At 47.1% G+C, this 21,839-nt stretch overlaps 1 protein-coding gene across 1 annotated transcript in view; it reads right to left on the reverse strand.

The window, feature by feature from the left end:
• SLC22A3 (solute carrier family 22 member 3) overlaps window positions 1-19,495 on the reverse strand; it is a 108,215-nt gene extending 88,720 nt beyond the window's left edge. Inside the window, exon 1 of the mRNA XM_008007745.3 lies at window positions 18,985-19,495. Within this exon, the coding sequence (XP_008005936.1) occupies window positions 18,985-19,413 (429 nt within the window). The 5' untranslated portion in view covers window positions 19,414-19,495. The remainder of the gene's footprint in view (window positions 1-18,984) is intronic.
• Window positions 19,496-21,839: the final 2,344 nt, after the last annotated feature.

A 21,839-nucleotide genomic window follows, 5' to 3' on the forward strand; every position in this document is an offset into this window, starting at 1 on the left:
TGCTGCCGTCATGTGAAGAAGGACGTGTTTGCTTCCCCTTCCACCATGGCTGTAAGTTTCCTGAGGCCTCCCCAGCCATGCAGAACCGTGAGTCAATTAAACCTGTTTCCTTTATATATTATCCAGTATTGGTTATATCTTTATTAGCAGCATAAGAATCGACTAATATAGTAAATTGGTACTCCAGAGAATGGAGTGCTGCTATAAGGATACCCAAATGTGGAAGCAACTTTGGAACTAGGTAACAAGCAGAGATTGAAACAGTTTGGAGGGCTCAAAAGACAGGAAAATGTGGAAAACTTTGGAACTTCCCAGAGACTTGGAGGGCTCAGAAGACAGGAAGATGTGGGAAAGTTTGGAAGATCCTAGAGACTTATTGAACTACTTTGACCAAAATGCTGACAGTGGACAATGAAATCCAGACTGAGGTGGTCTCAGTTACAAGCCTTGGCAGCTTTCACATGGTGTTGGTCCTGTGGGTTGGCAGAGGACAAGAATTGAGGTTCAGGAACCTCCACCTAGATTTCAAAGGATGTATGAAAACACACGGATGTCCAGGTAGATGTGTACTGGGGTGCACAGCCCTCATGGAGAACCTTTGCTAGGGCAGTGCAGAAGGGAAATGTGGGGTCAGAGCCCTCACACAGAGTCCCTACTAGGGTACTTCCTAGTGGAGCTGTGATAGGAGGGCCACTGTCCTCCAGAACCCAGAATGGATAGATCCACTGACAGCTTGCACTGTGTGCCTAGAAAAGCCACACACTCAACGCCAGCCATGAAGGTAGCTGGGAGGGGGACTGTACCCTGCACAGCCACAAGAGCAGAGCTGTCCAAGGCTGTGGGAGCCCATCTCTTGCCTCAGTGTGACCTGGATGTGGCTTGTAGCACCTTTATTTTGGCCAATTTTTCCCATTTGGCATGGTTGTATTTACCCAATGCCTGTATCCCCATTGTATCTAGGAAGTAACTAAATTATTTTCGGTTTTACAGGCTCATAGGTTGAAGGGACTTGCCTTGTCTCAGATGAGACTTTGGACTTGGACTTTTTAGTTAATGCTGGAATAAGTTAAGAATTTGGGGGACTGTTGGGAGGGCATGATTGTGTTTTGAGATGGGAGGACATAAGATTTGGGAAGGGACAGGGTGAAATGATACGGTTTGGCTGTGTTTCTACCCAAATCCCATCTTGAATTGTAGTTCTCATAATCCCCATGTGTCGTGGGGGGACCTGGTGGGAGGTAATTGAGTCATGGAGGTGGTTACGCCATGCTGCTGTTCTCATGATAGTATAGTAAGTGAGCTCTCATGGAATCTCATGGTTTTCTTTTCCCCCTTTTGTTCAGCACTTCTCCTTGCTGCCACCATGTGAAGAAGGAAGTGTTTGCCTCCCCTTCCACCATGATTGTAAGTTTCCTGAGGCCTCCCCAACTATTCTGAACTGTGAGTCAATTAAATCTCTTTCCTTTATAAATTACCCAGTCTCAGGTATGTCTTTATTAGCAGCATGAGAAAGACTAATACACCATGTCAGTGAGTATTAGCTGAATTTTAAAGAAGTGAACTTCTGATGAAAGAAAGCCACATTTTTCATTCAAGTGTAAGGTTAGCCATCATCATCACAATGAAAAAATCACTAGCTAATACAAGCCTCCTTCTAGACCAGTGATCCTCAAAGTGTGGTCCTAAGACCTGGGACAACAACAACATCTGGGAACTGCAAGTGTTAGAAATGCAAATTTTCAGGCCCTACCCCAGACCTACTTGATCAGAAACTCCAGTGAGGCCCAGCAGTCTGGTTCCACAAGCCCTTTAGGTGATTCTGAGATCTAAAATCTAAGAGCCCTCAAGTCAGGTGGATTGGGACAAGACATTGGTTTAGGGTGAGGCAGACCTTGCAGGGAAACCATTTTTCATGATGTCTTAACTTGCGCGAGTCACAAAACTGCTCCCAGCCTCAATTCCATCCTTCAAAATAGGGGAAAATAATGACTTACCTCATGAGGCTATTTCTGATGCTGAAGAAACTTTAACATTTAAAACACCTAGAATGTATCTAGCTATTATGTCTTGTGACTAGAAATTTTCAGTAATCAAAATAACCCCAAAGAACACATTATCTCACACAGATTTTAAAACCTTAATGGTTCATGAATCAAGTAAGTGTATTTTGCTACATAGTAAAAAAATCATTGATTTTACTATGTAAATACACTTACTATGTATGTGTATCCTTTTACGTAATAAAAAAGTCATTATATTGATATAAAACAATATAAACTTGATAAGGTAAAAGATAATGTGTACACTTTAACAGAGCATAGCTATTAAAAGCTATAAATCAGATTACAACCTAAATGAAGCCATTGCCTTTTCAATTATTCATATGGAGGAAGATAATTGTAGGTTTCGCATACTATTTCAGCCTAATTTATCATCTGATCCTGCTCTGAGCGACGGAGTCTTTTTGTTACAACAATTTTCTAACTGGGGAGTCCCCTCTGGTGCCAGAGGCTTAATTCTTCTCTAAACAGCCCCCTCTTTTCAGAGAGTCTTTTCCTTCACGTGGACAACTAGGTAACAATTTTGCTTAAGAGATGATCAATAGGTACTTAGTTTACTAACTATAGGTTTTGACAACCTCCCTCTATTGTGCCTTATGGAGAAACAATTTGGTGCCTGTTCCTTTACTGAAAACCCAATCCAATTTGTATACTTTAATTTCTGCATCTTTGACTTGTTCCTCAGAAATCCCATCAAGTTGAGCATGACTGTAGTTATTGTCAACACTGCACCCATCCACTCAAGTGTCAAATGTGGTGCCACCACGAAGGCTGCTTCACACCTCCTGGTTCTGCATTTGGCAAAATAATATCTGAATTAGTTAAGAAGAAAGTGTAAGCAGCAGTAACTAAAAGCTCTCACCTTTAGGGCCCCTATGCAGCCAGTCTTTACCTTCCAACAACTCATCTACCACATGGAGTGCACAAATACGGTTGAAATCATACAGTCTGCACAAATGTATAACTCAGCCTTCTTCTTCCTTAATAGACCATCAACATTTCTGCATTATTCTATAAGCATGGTTTCCTCATCCCTGCAGTAACTATTTCAAATGACTACACCACATTTATTTAACCATATTCCCCCTCTATTACACATGCAAATAATTCACAGCTTTTCATCATCATACATTTTATGAATCATTTTTCTACTTGTGGGTCACTTAGGGTGACCAATTGTCCTAGTTTATCTAGGACTCTCCTGGTTTTAACACTGAAAGTTCGTGTCCCAGGAAACCCCTTCACTCCCCGCAAGTGGGGACAGCTGGTCAGCCTGGGAAAGCCCCAGATGCAAGCAGAAGAAAGTGGGGCCGCCATGCTGAACAGAGTCATCAAGGAAAACCCTCCACAGACAAAGGCGGGTTTGAAGGCAGCCACTGTGCTGGGGTCAGGGACATGTCTAAGTAAGGTTTATGGAGCTGCCCCTTCAGGTGGACAAAAGATGGTGGCAGCGGACGCAAGACATGCAGGCGCTTGGAAACAGAGAAGCACATTCTGCAGAGTGTGGCCTGGGAGGATCAGGGACAGGGTCTGTGCTCTGTCCACTGTGGGGAGTGGGCAAGGATGGTGGTGGCTTGCTGGGACTCACCCCAGGCCACAGGAAAACCCCAACCCGGCCCCATCCAGCATTCAGAGCCAGCTGCAGGTGAATCTGAGCTGGGCACACGTCTGCCAGGGGTGACAACCGGAGCCTGAGGCTTCACCCAGGAGGGCCCTGCTCTTGTGAGCAGGCTGCCTGCACCTGGGAGAAGCTCTAGCCCTCAAAGAGGGGCACGGGGCCGGAGTCAGAGCTTCCTGCCTCACAGGTGTGCCAGTCACGTGGGACACACGAGGCCTTCGCGATGGGATCTTCCCAGAAAAGGGGTCACGACAGAAACCAGACTAGGCCCAGCAGGGGCCGGGTCCAACCTCTGCTCCACTTCCAGGTCACTTCCCTCACCTGAAACTCCCACCTGCTCTTCCCGTCTTGGCTCATCCCAACTGCTGCTGGACACATCGCCCCCTTCCAGCCTCTTCTCGGACCTTCCACCGGGTTTAGGCCAAGACCCTCTCTTTCTGCTCCTCGGCTACACTGTGCGCATTGGGGTACGATGCCCCACGTCTGCCTGATATAGCTGTCGGAAGCCCAGCCTAGCCTCAGCTCTCGGCCGGCTCCGGGGCTGCCTGCGCTCAGTTAGAGACATCTCCATCTCCGTCGGCCCAAAGGAGACCCTGGCAGGAGTGAAGGATCCGTGGGTCCCTGGATAGGACGTTCTCTGGCTCCCTGGCCCCGGCCCAGCCCTGTGGGAGCTCTGAGCGCCCCGCTGCTGGCACCACCTCGAGCTCGGACCTCCTGCCCCACTGCTCCTGGGCGCAGGATTCCACGCTGGGGCCGCCTGGGTCCCCTCCGGGCGCCGAAGCCTGGGGGAACCCACAATGCCAGAAGGCTCATGCCTGGGACAGAGTTTTCCTCCTCTCCCCCACTGCACTGTCTGGCCTGCCCCCACCCACTGGGGCCCGGCCTCTCTGGACATCCCGCGGTGCCCCTCAGTCCCCTCTCTGTGGCGGCTCCCCAGAGAGTCTAATGCATGAAACAGCTTCCACGCCCTCGCTTCAGCCTGTGCTTCCCTGGAAACTCACATGGAGACACTACCATGCTAAAGAACCAAAAAGACAAACGGAAAGGGTGACCTAGAAAGGAAAGCGGTAAGAGGCAGAGCGTTTGGTTTCAGGCAAGCCTGCGCCTACCCAGAAAACCGCCAGAGCAGGCCGCGCGCGGGGGCTCACGCCTGTAATCCCAGCACTTTGGGAGGCCAACGCCGGCGGATCACGAGGTCAGGAGATCGAGACCATCCTGGCTAACACGGTGAAACCCCGTCTCTACTAAAACTACAAAGAAAAAAAAAATAGCCAGGCTTGGTGGCGGGCACCTGTAGTCCCAGCTACTTGCAAGGCTGAGGCAGGAGAATGGCGTGAACCCGGGAGGCGGAGCTTGCAGTGAGCCGAGATCGCGCCATTGCACTCCAGCCTGGGTGACAGAGCGAGACTCCGTCTCAAAAAAAAAAAAAAGAAAAAAAAAAAAAAGAAAAAAAAGAAAAGAAAAAGCCGCCAGAGCACAGTCCCGCAGAGGGTTTTGGACACGTCTGCTACCTTCTCTTCCTAACCAGGAAGCTGATGTGCTCCTTGAAGACAGAAGCAATCCCTGAAATTCTGAACCTGAGAACACATAAAAGCATCCTACAAACTGTGGATTATCCAAAAGAAAATCTGGGGAATGCAACTACTAAATTTGGTGATTGAATTACCGGATTAATACCAGGTTTTTCAGATGGAAACTGAGACGCATCTTCCATGTGACGTGTTCTGGGGTCGCAGCATCCCTGGGTGACCCCTGAAATCTGTGCATTGTTCATCCCCGTTTTGCAGCCAGGTGACACCCACAGGTAAACAGCTCCTGGGAAGGCTTGGGTCAACTGTCCTAAGGGGATCAAAGTATCTGCAGTATTAGCACACTTAGGATGTATTTAGCCTGCGAGGCACAAGCGTATGCCACAGGTCACTTTAAATGATGTTTCATTTTATTCTCAAGTTACCAGACAGAAGCTGACCTAGTATTAGAAAGGGAAAACTCCCCAGACACACACATTTCTTCATGTGCTTAGTGGTCTTTTCGAGAAGTTTCCTCTCATGAAAACTATCTCTATCCTTTGTTGATTCCTCTGCAAGACTTGCTATCTTTTACTTGTTGATTTACAGAACTTCTTTTCCTGTTCTAGAGATATCAGTTAATTACTTGTTGGTTCAGACATTGCAATTTCTTTTCCAACTCTTCTATCCTGCAGCTCCAGATTCTGGACAAGTTATCTAATCTTTCTGTATCTTCCTTCCTCCTCTAAAAAATATCTACAAAAATGGCACATGCCTCATGAAGTGGGTAGGATTGAGTTGAACACATGTCAAGTGTCTATAGCAGTGTTGAGCACACAGTGAATATTATTGAAGCCTTTGACATGCATGGTATAACTCCCATAATGACCCTGATTAGAGTAATATGGCTGTACTCAGTATCATTGTCATCATCCAATTAATTCTGCTAATGGTATCTGTCACGAGACAGAAATCTGATATAATCTAGATAATCCATTTTTGGCTTATACTTTTCTTTAAAAGTCTTTCCCTGACCTTGTCATGTTTCTCTGTATGTTCCTTCATTAATATTACCGTTTACTTTGACGTTTAAGTCTTCAACCCCCTTCGAGTCCACTTTTGTACGTGGGGATAGGTGGATTGATTATCCTCCATATCTGATGAGTCATTACTTTTTTCAACACCAGTTAGCCAACAATCCATCCTCTCCCCATGGAGTTATGGGACCATCCTTACTGTATATGATGTTCCCCTGGGGGAAGTCAGTTTCCGAGTGCTCTGATCTGTCCATTGGTCCACTTGTCTGTTCTTGTTCCAATACCATGCTGTACTGATTAGTTTGGCTTAGAATTTCACTTTAATTTCTGGTAGAAGAAGCCCTCTTCTTACTCCCTACCCCTTCTTTTAGAATGATTTACCTGCTTCTGGGCCTTTATTCTTCCATATAAATGTTAGAATAACTCCCTTTGCCTCTTCTTTCCTTTAACTGACGACAAATAGGAACATGGATCCCAGCTCCATGATCACCCTATATTTTGTCATCAAGTCAATAATAGGTTAAGGTAAAAAGACTACATTTTGGTGGGGGGGAGTTAATAAATACAAATCTTATATCAGCATTAACTTAAATGCTTTTGCAAAGGGAAATAGAGCATGGACCTTCCTGAGACTGGTTTAGGAAAGGTGGCCTTGAAATGTACTTTTTTGGATGATGTTTTCTGGGTCAGGAGAGTAAGTACTTCAATTTGACTAATGCTGGACTTTGAAGCTTTTCTAGTAGTTGTTATTTGTTTATGTTCTTAAGGGAAAGAGGTTTAATAAAAAGAGACTGAGAGAATGAAAAGGGAGATCAATATAGAGTAATTCAAATAATTTGTAGCTTGTATGTATCTTTTTTTTAAGACGGAGTCTTGCTCTTGTTGCTCAGGCTGGAGTGCAATGGTGTGGTTTCGGCTCACTGCAACCTCCACCTCCTTGGTTCAAGCGATTCTCCTGCCTCAGCCTCCTGAGTAGCTGGGATTACAGGAGCCTGCCACCACGGCTGACTAATTTTTGTATTTTTAGTAGAGACAGGGTTTCACCATGTTGTCCAGGCTGGTCTCAAACTCCTGACCTCAGGTGATCCACCCATTTTGGCCTCCCAAAGTGCTGGGATTATGGGCATGAGCCACTGCGCCCAGCTGCTTGTATGTATCTTTTATACTTTGACAGGTTGTATGGTTTGAAAAAAGAAAAATCATTTAAGTGAACTGTCTATGAAAATTTAGTAAGGAAAAATAATTGTATAGCATGCTATCAAATAAGAATTGAAAACTATTATAAAAAGAATACTATGATTATAAATACTTGAAAAGTATAGGAAATAACATTTTTACTATTCTTCTAATAGTTGTAATAAGATAATGAGTTAAAGGTCATGCTGTACCAATGTGAAATCCAAAAAAGGAGTCATAATTAATCTTTCTTAGACTCTGTTTACAAATGTTATTACAGTTCTTTACCAAAAATCTTCACATATTAAAAAAATCACTGTTCAAACATAGACTACCTGTTGAAATGTAGAGTATATAGAATATAGGTCAACAGCTTCCATTGTGACTGCTTCTTGAACAAGGTTAGATTTCAACCCTGTCACCAATTTTCTGTTGGTGTTGCTTTTATCTCCTGGTTTTGTGATGTATCAAATCCATAAAGCTAGATTTAATTACAGCTTTCTATTGTTTCATAACATAACCTGTTTGATGTAGACCATTAATGAAACTGCAGGGTCTCCTTTGGGCCAAAAAATCCAGATGCTAAGATGTCTTTTTTTGATATATACCTTTTTGCTGAACACCATAAGCTCTCTTTCCCTAATTTTAAATTTAGTATGATTGATTATTAAATGTACTATGTTTTCTGGTAATTAAGGAAGAAAACAAGTTTCTAAACAGGAAATGAGTGTTGATAACTGTAAGCATAAATGGAGTATATTATAACATGGCATTTTGTTCCCATTGGATATTAAACTACTTTCGTGAATTAAGTTTTAGTGTCTATTCAATATTATGAGAATTGGAATGCTCAATATATAAAGCACTTTAGTCCAAATTTACCTCAACCCTAACCTGAAGCTCAACATTCATAATTACTGCCCCACCATAACTGCTGTGTCTTCATTTCATAGATTTGGATTTGGGTTGGGGGAGTATTTTCTTTGAGGTCAGATTCTCGTAGCAACACAAGCAAACTGTGATCTGATGTTTTCATTGCCTATAGGACCATTGCAACTGCCCACCAACAACCTAAGGCAAATTTGTCTTATTGACCCAACTAGAATACAGGCATGAGCCAGATGGGTGCCTTTCTAACCACCATAAGGCACCTTTGGGGCACCTTTTGTTGTCCATATTTATTGAAGGATTTCTAGGCTCATGAGAAAACATGGGATGGAGTTCAAGTCCCGCAGTCCCACAGCTGAGTCTTCAGCCCCCACTGAGCTCTGATCTAGTCCTGTCCTGGGATTTCCTGGTTTTAGGAAAGTCCAGGGCTCTGTCCCAGCATTCCTCTGCTCAGACTGCAATTGGAAACAAGTGTGGGGTTCTGAGCGAGTCTACGTCCAGCAACCCCAGACCAGACCAGGCAAGGGGAGGACTTGGGCACTACAGGTAGTGACAAAGAGCAAGAAGGAGGGGACTGGCATGTGCCCAGAACCTTCCACATGCTCAGCGTTTCCTGCATGTTCCTCATTAGTCCCCAGAGCCACCTGGATGGGGGGATTATTCACTCCATATCACAACTGAATCCATGGGGTCTTGAGAAATCTTGCCAAATCAGGTAGCTCTGACTTCTACCCTGGGCCTTTCCCTAGTTTTCATTACTAAGCTCCAGTTTATACCAGCTCCTGAGAGTGAACCCCGGCCACATCCTTAGTGTTGGAATCTTGGTGCCCTGCCTAAAGCCTACTTCCCTCAGCCCTAGGGGCTTGCCATCTGCCCGAATTTCCAAGCCCAAGCTGCCTCTCTGAGTCAATTTCCTCAGTATCTGTTGTCAGCATCTATGATCATCACCAGCTACTTACACATCTCAGACGACAGGACAAGCACTTTGAATGTCTTATTTACATATGTATCCCCCCTAAAACCAGGGAAATCTCAGGACTGGGCTAGTCCAGAGCTCAGGAACCCTCAAATTCAGCTATTTGCTTATATCCACAAAACTAGGAAGTCTACGTTCTTAGCCACCTATTTGCCTTAGCAATACACTACACTAAACCAGTTTGGATCCTAAATTTGATCATTTTTTCACAAAACTTTGCAACAATAAATTGTTATTATCTAATGATCTCTGGAGTTGATAAATAGAAAGACAATTTTATTTGGTTTTACAATGTATTCTACTTGGTTGGATTTAAAATAAAAATGATTGTGTATGCTCTGTTAGATACAGACTGGATAGGGAATTGTAGCAATCTTACAAGGATGCTAGGGGCTGACAAAAGATGTGATAAATGTGTCACACAATTTCCCACTAACTGTCACACAGGAAGATCAAGAACCTCTGTGGGAAATGTTCCTGGAACACTTTCTTACACCCTAATAACTTGGACATTTATTTATTTGATTTTTTAAAAAGTTGATGCCAAATTAATCTGAATTAGTTTCAATCTAATTTTCTCCTCTACCTTGAATAGTTAATGTTTTTAACTATCCAGGCAACTTCTCTATGGGTATTTGCATTCAAATACTCATTTGTGAACAATTAAAGGCATTCGTTTCTCAACAGATATTTGCAGTGATTGCTTTTTAAAACATCATCAATATTAAATGTGCAGGCTGTTTTCACCACAACCACTTAATCCCCACAAGTGTGCTACCAACAGTTTTTAGCATAGGAGCTCCTGGCACCTTGTCTCTTCGGTTTCTGTCTCAGAAGCATCAGCTTACGACGTCCCTCCTCACTAGCCTGGAAACACGCATGTTGTCTTTCATTCTGTGCTGTCGGTTGCCCAAAGCTTCCCGTTGGCAGAAGTGCCATGAAATCAGAGCCATCCTGTGCGTATGCTGGGCAGACGCAGCAACTGGGAAAGGCCTCTGAGACACTTTGGCATGTTGGGACCAGTGGTCTCTGTTAACGTGGAAAGACTTGCTTATCACTTGGTTATTTCCACTGCTGGTGCCCTATAGCGATCCTATGAGAGAGGTCACCTGCCCTCCCAGAACTGAGTTTGAAAGCAGAGTAGGTGCTTTTGTTTCTCAGGTCCAGGCTTGTGCCTATCCTTGTTCTGTCCAGTGCTTTCCACCATGCTCACAGCCAAGGACAAGTCCCCTCCTTGGACTCTACAGGGCACTAGGATCCAGAGTAGATGTTAAGGAAGGTGGGATGGATGCCTGCCTCAGAATTGTGTAAATCACATTTATTTATTCCCCTTCTTCTAAGCCCCTACACTTCACCCCTCACTAATTGTCTCTATTATCACACAAGTACTAGCCACAGAGTCATTTTATTTAATTACCAACACAAAGAGAAGTAAGAGCATGGTAACCCTTAAAAAGTTGTTACTGAAATCACCCAGATAAAACAGTATTAGCCATCATTTGACAAGCTCAACAGTCATGTATCACTTTAAAAAGCTACACCAAAGACCATTAACACTTTGCTTTTTCCTCACAGAATATAAATAAACTTCCTTTCTTGGTTATGGTCTAAGAGGGGGGAAAAACTGGGGCAGAATGTTGGAAAGGTTTTATTCTGTTTTGGAAGGTAGGTGGTGTTTGCTCCCCACTCCATAGCCATGAAGTGGGTAGCGCTGCACCCTGGGAGGTGCTCAGCCCAGGCCCCTTAGTGCTCCTCGCTGCACCAGGCCTTGCACCTGTGCCCAGCTGCCCTGGAGCAGGCTCGGCTGGTGACACAGACTACTGTGCGGTGCCAGGACAGCTGGGAAAAGTCTCTTCAGCACAGTGGACGTCAGCACATTAAAATTATGGCCCCCAAGAGCCAGCAGTTCTATTCCTTCCTGTTCCTTTCATGTTCCAGGTCACATCCCCTACATTAAGATTCTGTGGACACAGACTCCATGAGCAGATAGGACTTGAGTGAAGTGGAGGCCTGTTTTCTCCCTGCTCCAGAGGTCTGTGGGGGGCCATGGCTGCGATGATTGTTCACCCTGTGACTGATCACACCTCGTGGATGCAAGGCTGAGGGTGACGCAAGGAATCGGCGTTAGAGGTCAACAGGAAGCAACACCATGGGTAGAGGGCCTGGGTTAATCTCTGAAAGCCAGTTCCAGGGTTGGCCTAGCCATGGTCATAAAAAGCATTACATGTGCCAAGGAATCCCTTTCTCATTCATTCATTAATTTAATCACAAATATTTGCCAAACACTGCATTAGGTTCGGAGGACAGAGTGCCGGCCCTCCAGCGCCCCAGAGTCTGATGACGCAGTGAGCACAAGATGAGTACAGCAAAGGCAGCTAGACAGAGAAAGGAAGCCAAGCCCAGCCCTGGGTGGAGGTGGCAGTGGGGCAGGTGTTTCTGGAATAGGTGTGTGTAAAGGCACAAAATGGAACAGCCTCATGAGGAAAGACAGGGTTTTTTTGTTTGTTTGTTTTTTGTTTTGTTTTGTTTTGTTTTTTGAGACACAGTCTCCCTCTGTTGCCCAGGCTGGAGTGTAGTGACGCCATCTCGGCTCATTGCAAGCTGTGCCTCCCGGGTTCACTCCATTCTCCTGCCTCAGCCTCCCCAGTAGCTGGGACTGCAGGCGCCCGCCACCGCGCCCGGCTAATTTTTTGTATTTTTTAGTAGAGACGGGGTTTCACCGTGTTAGCCAGGATGGTCTCGATCTCCTGACCTCGTGATCTGCCTGCCTCTGCCTCCCAAAGTGCTGGGATTACAGGTGTGAGCCACCGCGCCCGGCCGAGGAAAGACTGATATTTTGAGGAAAGGAAAGGAAATAGCGCACACAAGAGCCCAAGGGGAGGACAGCTGTGGCACGTGTCCCAGGGTGACCTCCTGGAGAGTGGGAGCCCCGGGTGCCAGAGAGGGAAAAGCCTCTATAGGGTGGAGGCACGGAGACCTTGTGTACCAGACCCAGGCGAGGATGCTCTTAGAGGCACCAGCCTGCGTACCGTTTTATCAGGTGCCTGCAGCCTTGTGACCTGTGCCCTACCAGGAAGCACACTAAAATGCTGTATGAGTCAGAACAGCCTAACAGTAAGAGCTGCAACAAGTAATCTCCCAAGTTTCAGTTGTGTAACACAATAAAGCTTATTTCTTATTCGCAATCCCATATTCCTGTGCAGATGAATTGGTGGGGAGGGGAGGTATGGGGCTCTTGCCCTCCTTGCATGCTTCCAGGAACCCATATCCTTCCATGTAAGAACTCCACCATCCTCTAGGGACTGCAGGAGAGAGGTCGCTCTGGCTCCAGGCCTAGCAGTTCCACATTCGCTTCCCCAACATTGTTGACCAAGCCTCAGACATGTAGCCTCTCTAACTTCAAGGGAAGCTGGGAAATATGACCTATCTGTGGGGTCCAGTGGGAAAGTATTGGTATTCTCAGCCTCTAGAGCAAATTAGTGTCAGAGATATTTTATTTTATTTTTCAGAGACAGGGTCTTCCTCTGTCACCCAGGCTGGAGTACAGTGGCACAGTTCAACCTCCTGGGTTCAACCTCCCGAGTAGATAGGACTACAGGCATGCATCACCACACTCGGCTAATTTTTTTTTTAATTTTAAAAATATCTTTGTATAGGTGGAGTCTCACTATGTTGCCTAGGTTGGCCTCAGACTCCTGGGATTACAGGCATGAACCACCACACCTGGCCAAGGGTATGACTATTTATATTTAAGGCAAATTTATCAGTGATTTATTATGCTAGACCAGGGATCGGCAAACTTACAGCTCCAGGGTCAAATCTGGCCCATAGCCTGTTCCTTCCCTCCCTCCCGACTCCCACCTGGCTTAAGGGTCTTTATGTGTTCACAGGAACCAACCGTACTGAGCGCAACCTATGACCAGGCACAATGGCAGGCACTTTGCATGCACGTTTCAAGCCAATTGCTAAGGCTGGCATTCTTGCGCCCATTCTAGTGTTGAGGAAACTGAGGGTCAGGCGGATGCTCAGTTGACTTGCCCTTCAAGTTAATAAATAGAGGAGCTGGGATTTAGGACAAGATTTATCTGACACCAAAGGACACATGTATTCTTTCCACTCTACTAAGATGCCAATGCCAAAAATATCCCGTGGGTCCAAAAGTACAAATGTCTCTGCAACATCTGTTGGAGTCCCTTACCTTTGCCCAAAGTTCCTTTCTGAGGTTTACCAAAATTCCCAGAAAATGTGGTTCAGCTGTGGGCTTCCCCGCTCCCCAGTGAATCCCAGGATTTTATTATCAGTTGCCCATCCCTGGAGAACTCAAAGCTTTCTGAAAATAAACAGCAGCACTTCACCTGATAAGATTTGGGATACCTGTCTGAGGATAAAGGGATAACATTCCCCTCCGAGAGTCTCCAGGGTGTGCTTGGTGGAACTGGCACTTCTCTCCCAGTCATTATATTCTCGTCATGCTCCTCATTAAAGAAACACCCAGCTCGTCTCTCTGTGTGGTCCATGGACCATCTGAAAGGGCCCTAGATGTTTGTGAAAAAGGAAAATTCCTGAACTCCAACCCTCATCTTTTGATTCCAAACCCTGTATGTGCGACCCAAGAATGCGCACCCAACCACTGCCCCTGAAGGCACAAAATAAATGGGTGCAGAGGAAATAATGAAGATGAGAGGGTGTGAGAATGGAACATATTTTCCCTCATATTTTCCTCTTGGACTCCTCCTTGTACTCTGAGGCTGAGGTTAAGGTCAATGTACTTTCTGCCCCAGTTCACTCCTCTGTCCCATCAGAGGGTGGTACCCTTTACCGCACCCACAGCCACTGTCATCACATTATCTCTGCAATTTTCCCTGCCAAGCTCCACACTGTTTGGAGAAAGACTCATGTATCTTTCTATCCCCAGTCTAGCCCAGTGCCTACAATATAACAAATGCTAAATAAACTTCAGCTGAACTGCTGTTGATAATCTAAAATATCAGCTGCCAGAGAGGAGCGGGAGATACGCTTGCATACTCTCATAATGAAGATCTTTATTTTAAATATTTTCCTTGTTCTGAGGGCCAGAAAGCATTGCTGCATGAATCTGTTTGGCCATTCTGCTGCCTAGACCGAGAATCAGACACCTAGTGGGGTGGCTGTTCACTCGTTCACTCGAGTCCTGCTTTCATTCCATTTGAAAATAAACGATTAGTCCAGGTGCAGTGGCTCATGCCTGTAATCCCAGCACTTTGGGAGGCCGAGGCGAGCAGATCGCCTGAGGTCGGGAGTTCTAGACCAGCCTGGCCAATATGGTGAAATCTTGTCTCTACTAAAAATACAAAAATTAGCCAGGCGTGGTGGCGGACACCTGTAATCCCAGCTACTTGGGAGGCTGAGGCAGGAGAATTGCTTGAACCCGGGAGGCAAGGTTGCAGTGAGTCGAGATTGCGCCACTGCACTCCAGCCTGAGCGACACAGCGAGACTTTGTCAAAAAATAAAAATAAATAAAAAACAAAATTTAAAAAGCCTATTACACTATTAAAACACTTTTGTTGTCATCAGCAGAAAGGACTAGGTACTTTGAGGGACAAGGGTCAACATAAAATACAATTTTTGTTGAATTGTTGATGTTTCAGAAAGTATGGGAGAGACACACTCTTCTAATAAAAACAAACAATGGATTCAGTTTTTATAGATTCAGCCAGGTCATCTGGAAGGGAAAAAGTGATTCCAAGTCAAAATGATCTGAAAAGGAAAAATGAATATGATTCAGTCTATTTTTAAAGGTGTTCTGAAGCCCTGCTCTGAGTGATAGCCTAGGGAGAAGCTCTTTTATTTCATCCATGGCATATTAGCAAGCACTGAAAAATCCTAACATCAATCTTGAAGATACTCCCTGGGCAGTGAATTGAAATATTTGGGACAGGGGGTCAGACTCACTTCTCTGCATTACATCGTATTTTATTCTGCCCAATATCTGACAACGAGATAAGACCAAGATTCAGACATTAGAAAAGTCTCCATTGAGGAAGTTCAATGTAGGTGATAAATCCACTGCCTTGCCTTGAGCGGGAGACACAAATGGGGAGTCGGCCATAAAGAGCTGTGCACTTGGCATTGATTTCTGACTTAGTGTCTTAGAACTATCTCAAGTTGTAAGATGCGAAGAGGGTGTATGAGATTTAAATGACCATTTTGCAACTTGCACTTCAGGAGGCTAGAGAACCATTCCCACCAAATGAAAGCACAACCTTCCCTTCTGCCAGTCTGGTTGATTGTGGATCCTGACACCATAAATGAAACAAAACAGCCCATTGGAGGACCTTGATAGTAAGAAAATAAATACAAAATGTCAACAAGGTTTCTGCAGGTTATAAACAGTGAGAGATCTGAGGACCATGTTTCATTGACTTGTTTGAAGGATTTTGACCACTTTATGGAGGAAAGTGGACTGACTGACAATCAAGGCCCCCGGATTTGAATCCATTTTGGCTACATAAACGGCGTGGGACCCTGGAAGGTCCTCAGGTTTCTCTTCTATAAAGCCAGGACAATGATTCCTCTCCCACAATGGTGCATGGATGAAGTATGATAACTCTATGGAGGTATTCTGGAGTCTGGTCAACCCGCCCACTTTGTAAACTCTCCCAATTCACCCCTTTGCATGATTTATATATTAGCCTTCAAGTTTCTAAAAATACGCTGGATACATAATGTTAGCAGAAGATGTAACTACAGTTCCTTTCATCAGACAGAATTTGAAAGAAAAAAATTAGTCGAACGAAAGACAGCAAATTAGCTACGTAGAATTCAGAGAATGGCTGACTTGTTTTGGATAGTTGAACTTTATGAACAGGTAGGGGTTTTCCTCTTAAGAATCCAAACATGAAAAACAAACCGAAAGAAGCACAAAACTATTCGGGATTTTAAAAAGAGGCCAGGCACGGTGGCTCACACCTGTAATCCCAGCACTTTGGGAGGCTGAGGCGGGCAGATCATGAGGTCAGGAGATCAAGACGATCCTGACTAACATGGTGAAAACCCATCTCTACTAAAAATACAAAAAATTAGCTGGGCATGGTGGCGGCTGCCTGTAGTCCCATCTACTCAGGAGGCTGAGGCAGGAGAATGGAGTGAACCTAGGAGGCATAGCTTGCAGTGAGCCACTGCACTCTAGCCTGGGAGACAGAGCGAGACTCTGTCTCAAAAAAAAAAAAAAAAAAAAACAAAACAAAAAAACAAAAAACAAAAACAAAAAAAAACAGAATCTCTCCAATATATTTCAAAAACTTGTATGAGGTTTTAAGGGGCATATTCCTAATATCATTTTACTTTCTTAAAGATTTTAAAATCATTGTTCTGGGCACACCAAACAGTAACCGGGTGGTGACCCTGATAGTATTTGGGGCATTGTAAAGGGCTGAATCCAATGGCTAATTTTACAGATGAAAAAAGCCCAGAGAGGGCGAGTAACTCACCCAAGCCATACAGCCAGCTGGAGACTGAGCCAGCCCCTGACCCTCCATCATTGCACACCGCATTTTAGGAGCCACTGATCTTCATAAAATTACCTTATTGTAACCCCAGAATGCTAGTAACCCTGCAACCCCAGAATGCTTCCAAAGTATCTGTGGGAGCATTAAATTACAGATTTTTATGTCTGTCTTCTTTGATGTCCATGGATCATGCTCACTCATGCAAACCTCACTTGAGCACTTTTTGAGGCTCATTTTATTCTTCAACTTTAAATGTCTTCAAAAATCGGCTGTCTGCCCTCCAGGTGGGTCTTCTGGTTCACTTGGGAAGTAAGCACTAGGCAGCACCGCTGAGTGGAGTGGAAGGAGTCACCTAACACGTGACTCGCAGAGATAACGCCCCCTCTCACCCAAGTCCATGCCCTGTCCTTTCGACTGTGAAATCCCTAACAAGACCATCACCGATTATAAAGTAGTCCCCAGGCTTACTGTGGATTAAGTAGAAATTAAAGATCCCAAACACACATGTATTGCCTGGTTGTCCTGCCAGAGGGTTTTATCCTGAGATAACTCAGCAGAGAGCCACTCACTGTGCTAACACACGTGTCTATAGCATTATAGAAACACCCCGAACACACATACACATTGCCTGGCCGTCTCGCCAGGCAGTTTTATCCCTGGAGCACTTAGCATAGAGCCATCCACTGTGCTAACACACCAGCACATGACATTAGAGAGAGATCCCAAACACATATACACATCGCCTGGCTGTCCTGCCAGGGGTTTTATCCCTGAGCACTTAGCATAGAGCCATCCACTGTGCTAACACACCAGCACATGGTGTTATAAAACATGCACAATTGCAACCACCGGCACTCCCAACTGCAGTGAGATAAGCTCACCAGACGAACAGCAACAGTGGCAGAAAGGGCACTCCTACCTCCTAATCCAGTGTTTTCCCCACTCTTCAAGTAGGCCATTTTTAAAAGTTTATCACGAAAAAGGACAAACCTTTTTTTTCCCTAATGTACCTGATCACATTCAATCATTTTTTTAAATTAACTTAAGCTGTGATTGTAGACAAAGCTCAATAAAACTGCTCATCCCTGCAACCCATGCTCCGTTGAGGCCGTTTCTGAGTTCTGATGATTACAAAGTGACTCTGCTCTATATGTGGACCTCGCAGAGAGGCAATCTTCCATTTCAGCAAGGATGCAGAAACAGATTACTGAGGCCAAGGGTGAAGGAAGCTCCCCTACCTTCCAAATGCACTGACTGCCCAAAATGTGGGGATCGCCCCCGCCCTCCCCTCCCCACTCCCGCAGCAGCCTCGGCCTGTAAATGGGTAGGGGATTTGCGTTGGAAGGCTGTGGCCCTCCCGCTGTGTTCCTGCAATGTACCATCAGAAAAAAACTAAAATGTATGCAGTACTTCAGTTTTCCCAACGTCCCTCAGATGTTGCTCTTTGCCCGAAAGCAATTTTACCAAAACCATTCCCCGGGAAAACCTCGACCTTTGTCCCCTTGCATTTTGGGTAACCATCTGGGCAACTGGAAAAAGCTGCCGCTGCCTTCAAACGTTGGTTCCCCCTTTCCTTTGCCCCTGGAGACCACAAGCGAATTCGGATCTGCCAAGGTCGCTCGCCCCAGAGACTGACGTTCCCTAACGCGCGCCAAACCGTAATTTCCAATGACGGCGCCCGCACATCTCAAAGATGACACGGTGCTGGATCTTTGACTTCTTTTTTTTTTTATTATTTTTTATTGTTTAGTATTCTTTTTTTTTTATTTTTTATTATTATTATACTTTCAGTTCTAGGGTACATGTGCATAACGTGCAGGTTTGTTACATATGTATACTTGTGCCATGCTGCTGTGCTGCACCCATCAACTCGTCAGCACCCATCAACTCGTCATTTACATCAGGTATAACTCCCAATGCAATCCCTCCCCCCTTGAGCAGGCGTGCGCCAGGCGTCTAGAACTCGGCTTCGATGAAAGTTTTTGTTCACACTCGAAACCAAACTATCTGTGCACTAACTCACGGGCTCAGGCAAATAACGAAAGGCTTTTTCCCAGCATTTACGACGCGGCACTTCCAAGTGTGCGCTGAATCCTGCCTGTCCCCAGAGGCAGCCGACCGGTCCCGTCTCCACCGACCTCCCCTGGCGGCCAGCGTCTCACACGAGGCGTGTCCGCCTGGGAGCCAGCATCGTCCTCTCCCGCCGGCTTCCAAAGGGCCGGGGCACCCTTACCTCGCTGATGATGGTGGAGTGGGCCTGGGCGTAGCGCCAGCCGCCGCGGCACGGCACAAGGGGCGCCGAACGGTTGGGGAAGGCGGCGAGTGGGTCCGCACAGCCGAGCGCGCTAGTGGCGGCGGCGCTGTAGTTGGCCGCCTCCAGGAGGTAGCGCTGGCAGCGGCCGCGGCGCTCGGGGGGCTCCGGGCCGCGGGAGGCGGGCGCCGTGCGGTTCCACTCCTCCTCCGGGCTCCAGCCGCAGCGCTCGGCCAGCGCCGCGGCACTTGGCCCGCGGCACCAGTAGTGGTCGGGCTGCGTGCCCAGGAAGACCACGCCGACGAAGAGGAAGGCGAAGGTGATGCCAGTCAGGCACAGCAGCAGGAACACGCGCCTCTGGAAGCGCCCGAACTCGCCCGCCCGCTGCAGCGCCTCGTCGAAGGAGGGCATGGTGCGCCCGTCGCCCGCCGCCCGCAGCCCGCGCCTCGGAGTGACCCGCGGGCCCAGCCGGCGGCCTCTCTTTACTCCGCCGCCTCCCCCGCGCCACCCGCCTCACTCGCCCTGGCGCTGCGCCGGCCGCCGCCGCTCCTCCTGGCCCCCGCCTCCCTTCCCCGGGCGCCCGCAGCAGCCCCGGGCCGCAGGTCGCCGGAGGGACGGCCGCGAGCCGGGCGTACCCAGCCGGGTGGGCGCGCGGTGGGGCCCGGGCGACGCGGCCTGACTACGCGCCAGGGAGCGCCAGGGACCCGGTCTGGGACCGCGAGTGGCGGGCGCAACCTCAGGCCTGGCGCGGAGCTCCTTTTGGTCCCTGCCAGCAGCCTGCTCTGCAGTCAGCTCCAGGTTGGGCTGTAGAAGAAGAAAGTTCCAGGGTCACCCGACCACTCCCGGAACTTCTGGGACCCGATCTCTCAGCAGTCCGGAGTGCAGCCCGGGGACTAAGGACGCACGCGCCCCGGGTCCCGTACCTGTACCCGGGAGAGCCCGCCTCCAGCCCTTGGCCCTTGCGCATGCAAAGGCCTCCTGCGCCCATGTGGGGCAGGGCAAGGCAGGGCAACCCTTTCCCAGCACAGCGCTGGCCATCGCCGTCGACCCATCGAGAGCTACAACTGGGATTTGATCACCCAACTTTCCCCAGAGGGCAGCCGGGCAACCCACACAGGCGAAGTGGTTTGTTCAGCGTCCAGGAGATTTGGGGTGAGAAGGGATCGCCTCAAGGCCAGGCCTGATGCAGACCTCCTTCGCCAGGGCTTTCCCACCTACCCTCGGTCTGAACGCCAGGGAAGGGTGTTGGTGGTTGGTTTGATTCCTGTTTTTTTCACTTACTTATTGCTCCTGCCGATTCGGCAGAGCTCGATCAGAACTTTCCCCGCCCAGGCTGCCCAGGCTGCTGGGTCCACACAAGGACGCTAGGACGTCCCCGGGCCGGGTCGCGGTCCCCCCACGCCCCCACGTTATCGGCCCACGTTCTGCCTTTAGCTCACTTTTCTCCAAGACCCTGGGAGGACTTGCGGTTCCTCCTCCGGAACAAGGAGTCTGAAGTCAGGCTGCTTGGATTCAGACTGGCCTCATACCCTCACCAGCAGTTTCAACTGCCTGCTAGACCCAGACTCAGTCTGTCACCCTCCAACCCAGCTCCCCTTTCCTGCCCTGCCTTTCCGTGCAACCATGTCCTGGACCCAGACTCAGAACCTCAGTATGGCGGGGACACCCCTCACTCCTCAGGCCTGTACTCTTAGGTCACCTCGGCTTGGAACCCCTTTTGCCGATGTTGGGGCTCAGAAAACAGTACACCAAAATGGAGGCCTCAGAAGCAGTCTCCTGTCTCTCGGTCTCATTTTCCCCCAGGCTAGCCATCGAAACCAGAACACTTTTCCCCAAAGCCAGTCATAAAACAAAAATATCACTGAGATTTTCCCTCACTTGTCTGTGTAAAAACTGGCCATAAGGAAATCACCTGTTCTACCTTGTTGATTGTAAGTCCTAAGACTCCCCCATTCCACAGAAGGACCTGCCCCTTACCCAGAAGGAAAAAGGGCTGCTCAGAGAGGCCCAGAAGAATCTAGAGGCACCAGCCTCGCTGGGTTTCCCCACTCAGTATCGGCATTAGATCACACCCTTTTGGTCCAATCCTATTTGGACACGGCTATCCATATTTTGTTGAACCTAAGCATAATAGTAGGTAATTTCGCCTGTATCTTTGGACCTTCATTCTGAAGGCCCCCATGTATACCTTAAATAAATGAGTACACCTTTTCTTCTGGCCATCGGTCTCTTTTCTGTGAATTTTCAGGGAACTTTGACCCACCCCAACCTCTGCACACATGAGCACATTCCCCTCTTTCCTGCTTTGTCTCCAAAGCACTTATTGTCATCTAACATAGGTATGTTTTTATTCAATTATCATATATTTATATTTATACTTATTCATTTTATTTATTTATTTATTTATCTGATCTGTGTCCCTCTATTACAACTCAGGTTTCATGAGGGCACAGTTTTGTCTGTTTTCTTGTATTGCTACCTTCTGGTACAGTGCTTGGTGCATTATAGGCGCTCAGTAAATATTTTTGAAATAAACAGATGCTTCTTGACTCCCCCACCACACACACACACTCATGTGTCCCCTCCTCCCAGCTATATGATTGCCTTGGGCTCCCCTCAGGGTTCCATCCCTGCAGCACCTGTCCTCTGGTCCAGCCTGCACTCGGGATCATCTTCCCACAGTGCAGCTTGGGGGTGTCACCTTCAGCAGCTTGCCTTGTTTTCTAAAATCCTCCTTTCTCACTCTCCCTTTCTAGCTCCTAACCTATGTTCCTTACCAAATTGTTCCCTGTGGACAGCCAAACAGAACTACTTGCCAATCTTCACATTCTTCTTGA

This window comes from Chlorocebus sabaeus, chromosome 13, assembly GCF_047675955.1.
Source record: "Chlorocebus sabaeus isolate Y175 chromosome 13, mChlSab1.0.hap1, whole genome shotgun sequence".
Classification (NCBI taxonomy): domain Eukaryota; kingdom Metazoa; phylum Chordata; class Mammalia; order Primates; family Cercopithecidae; genus Chlorocebus; species Chlorocebus sabaeus.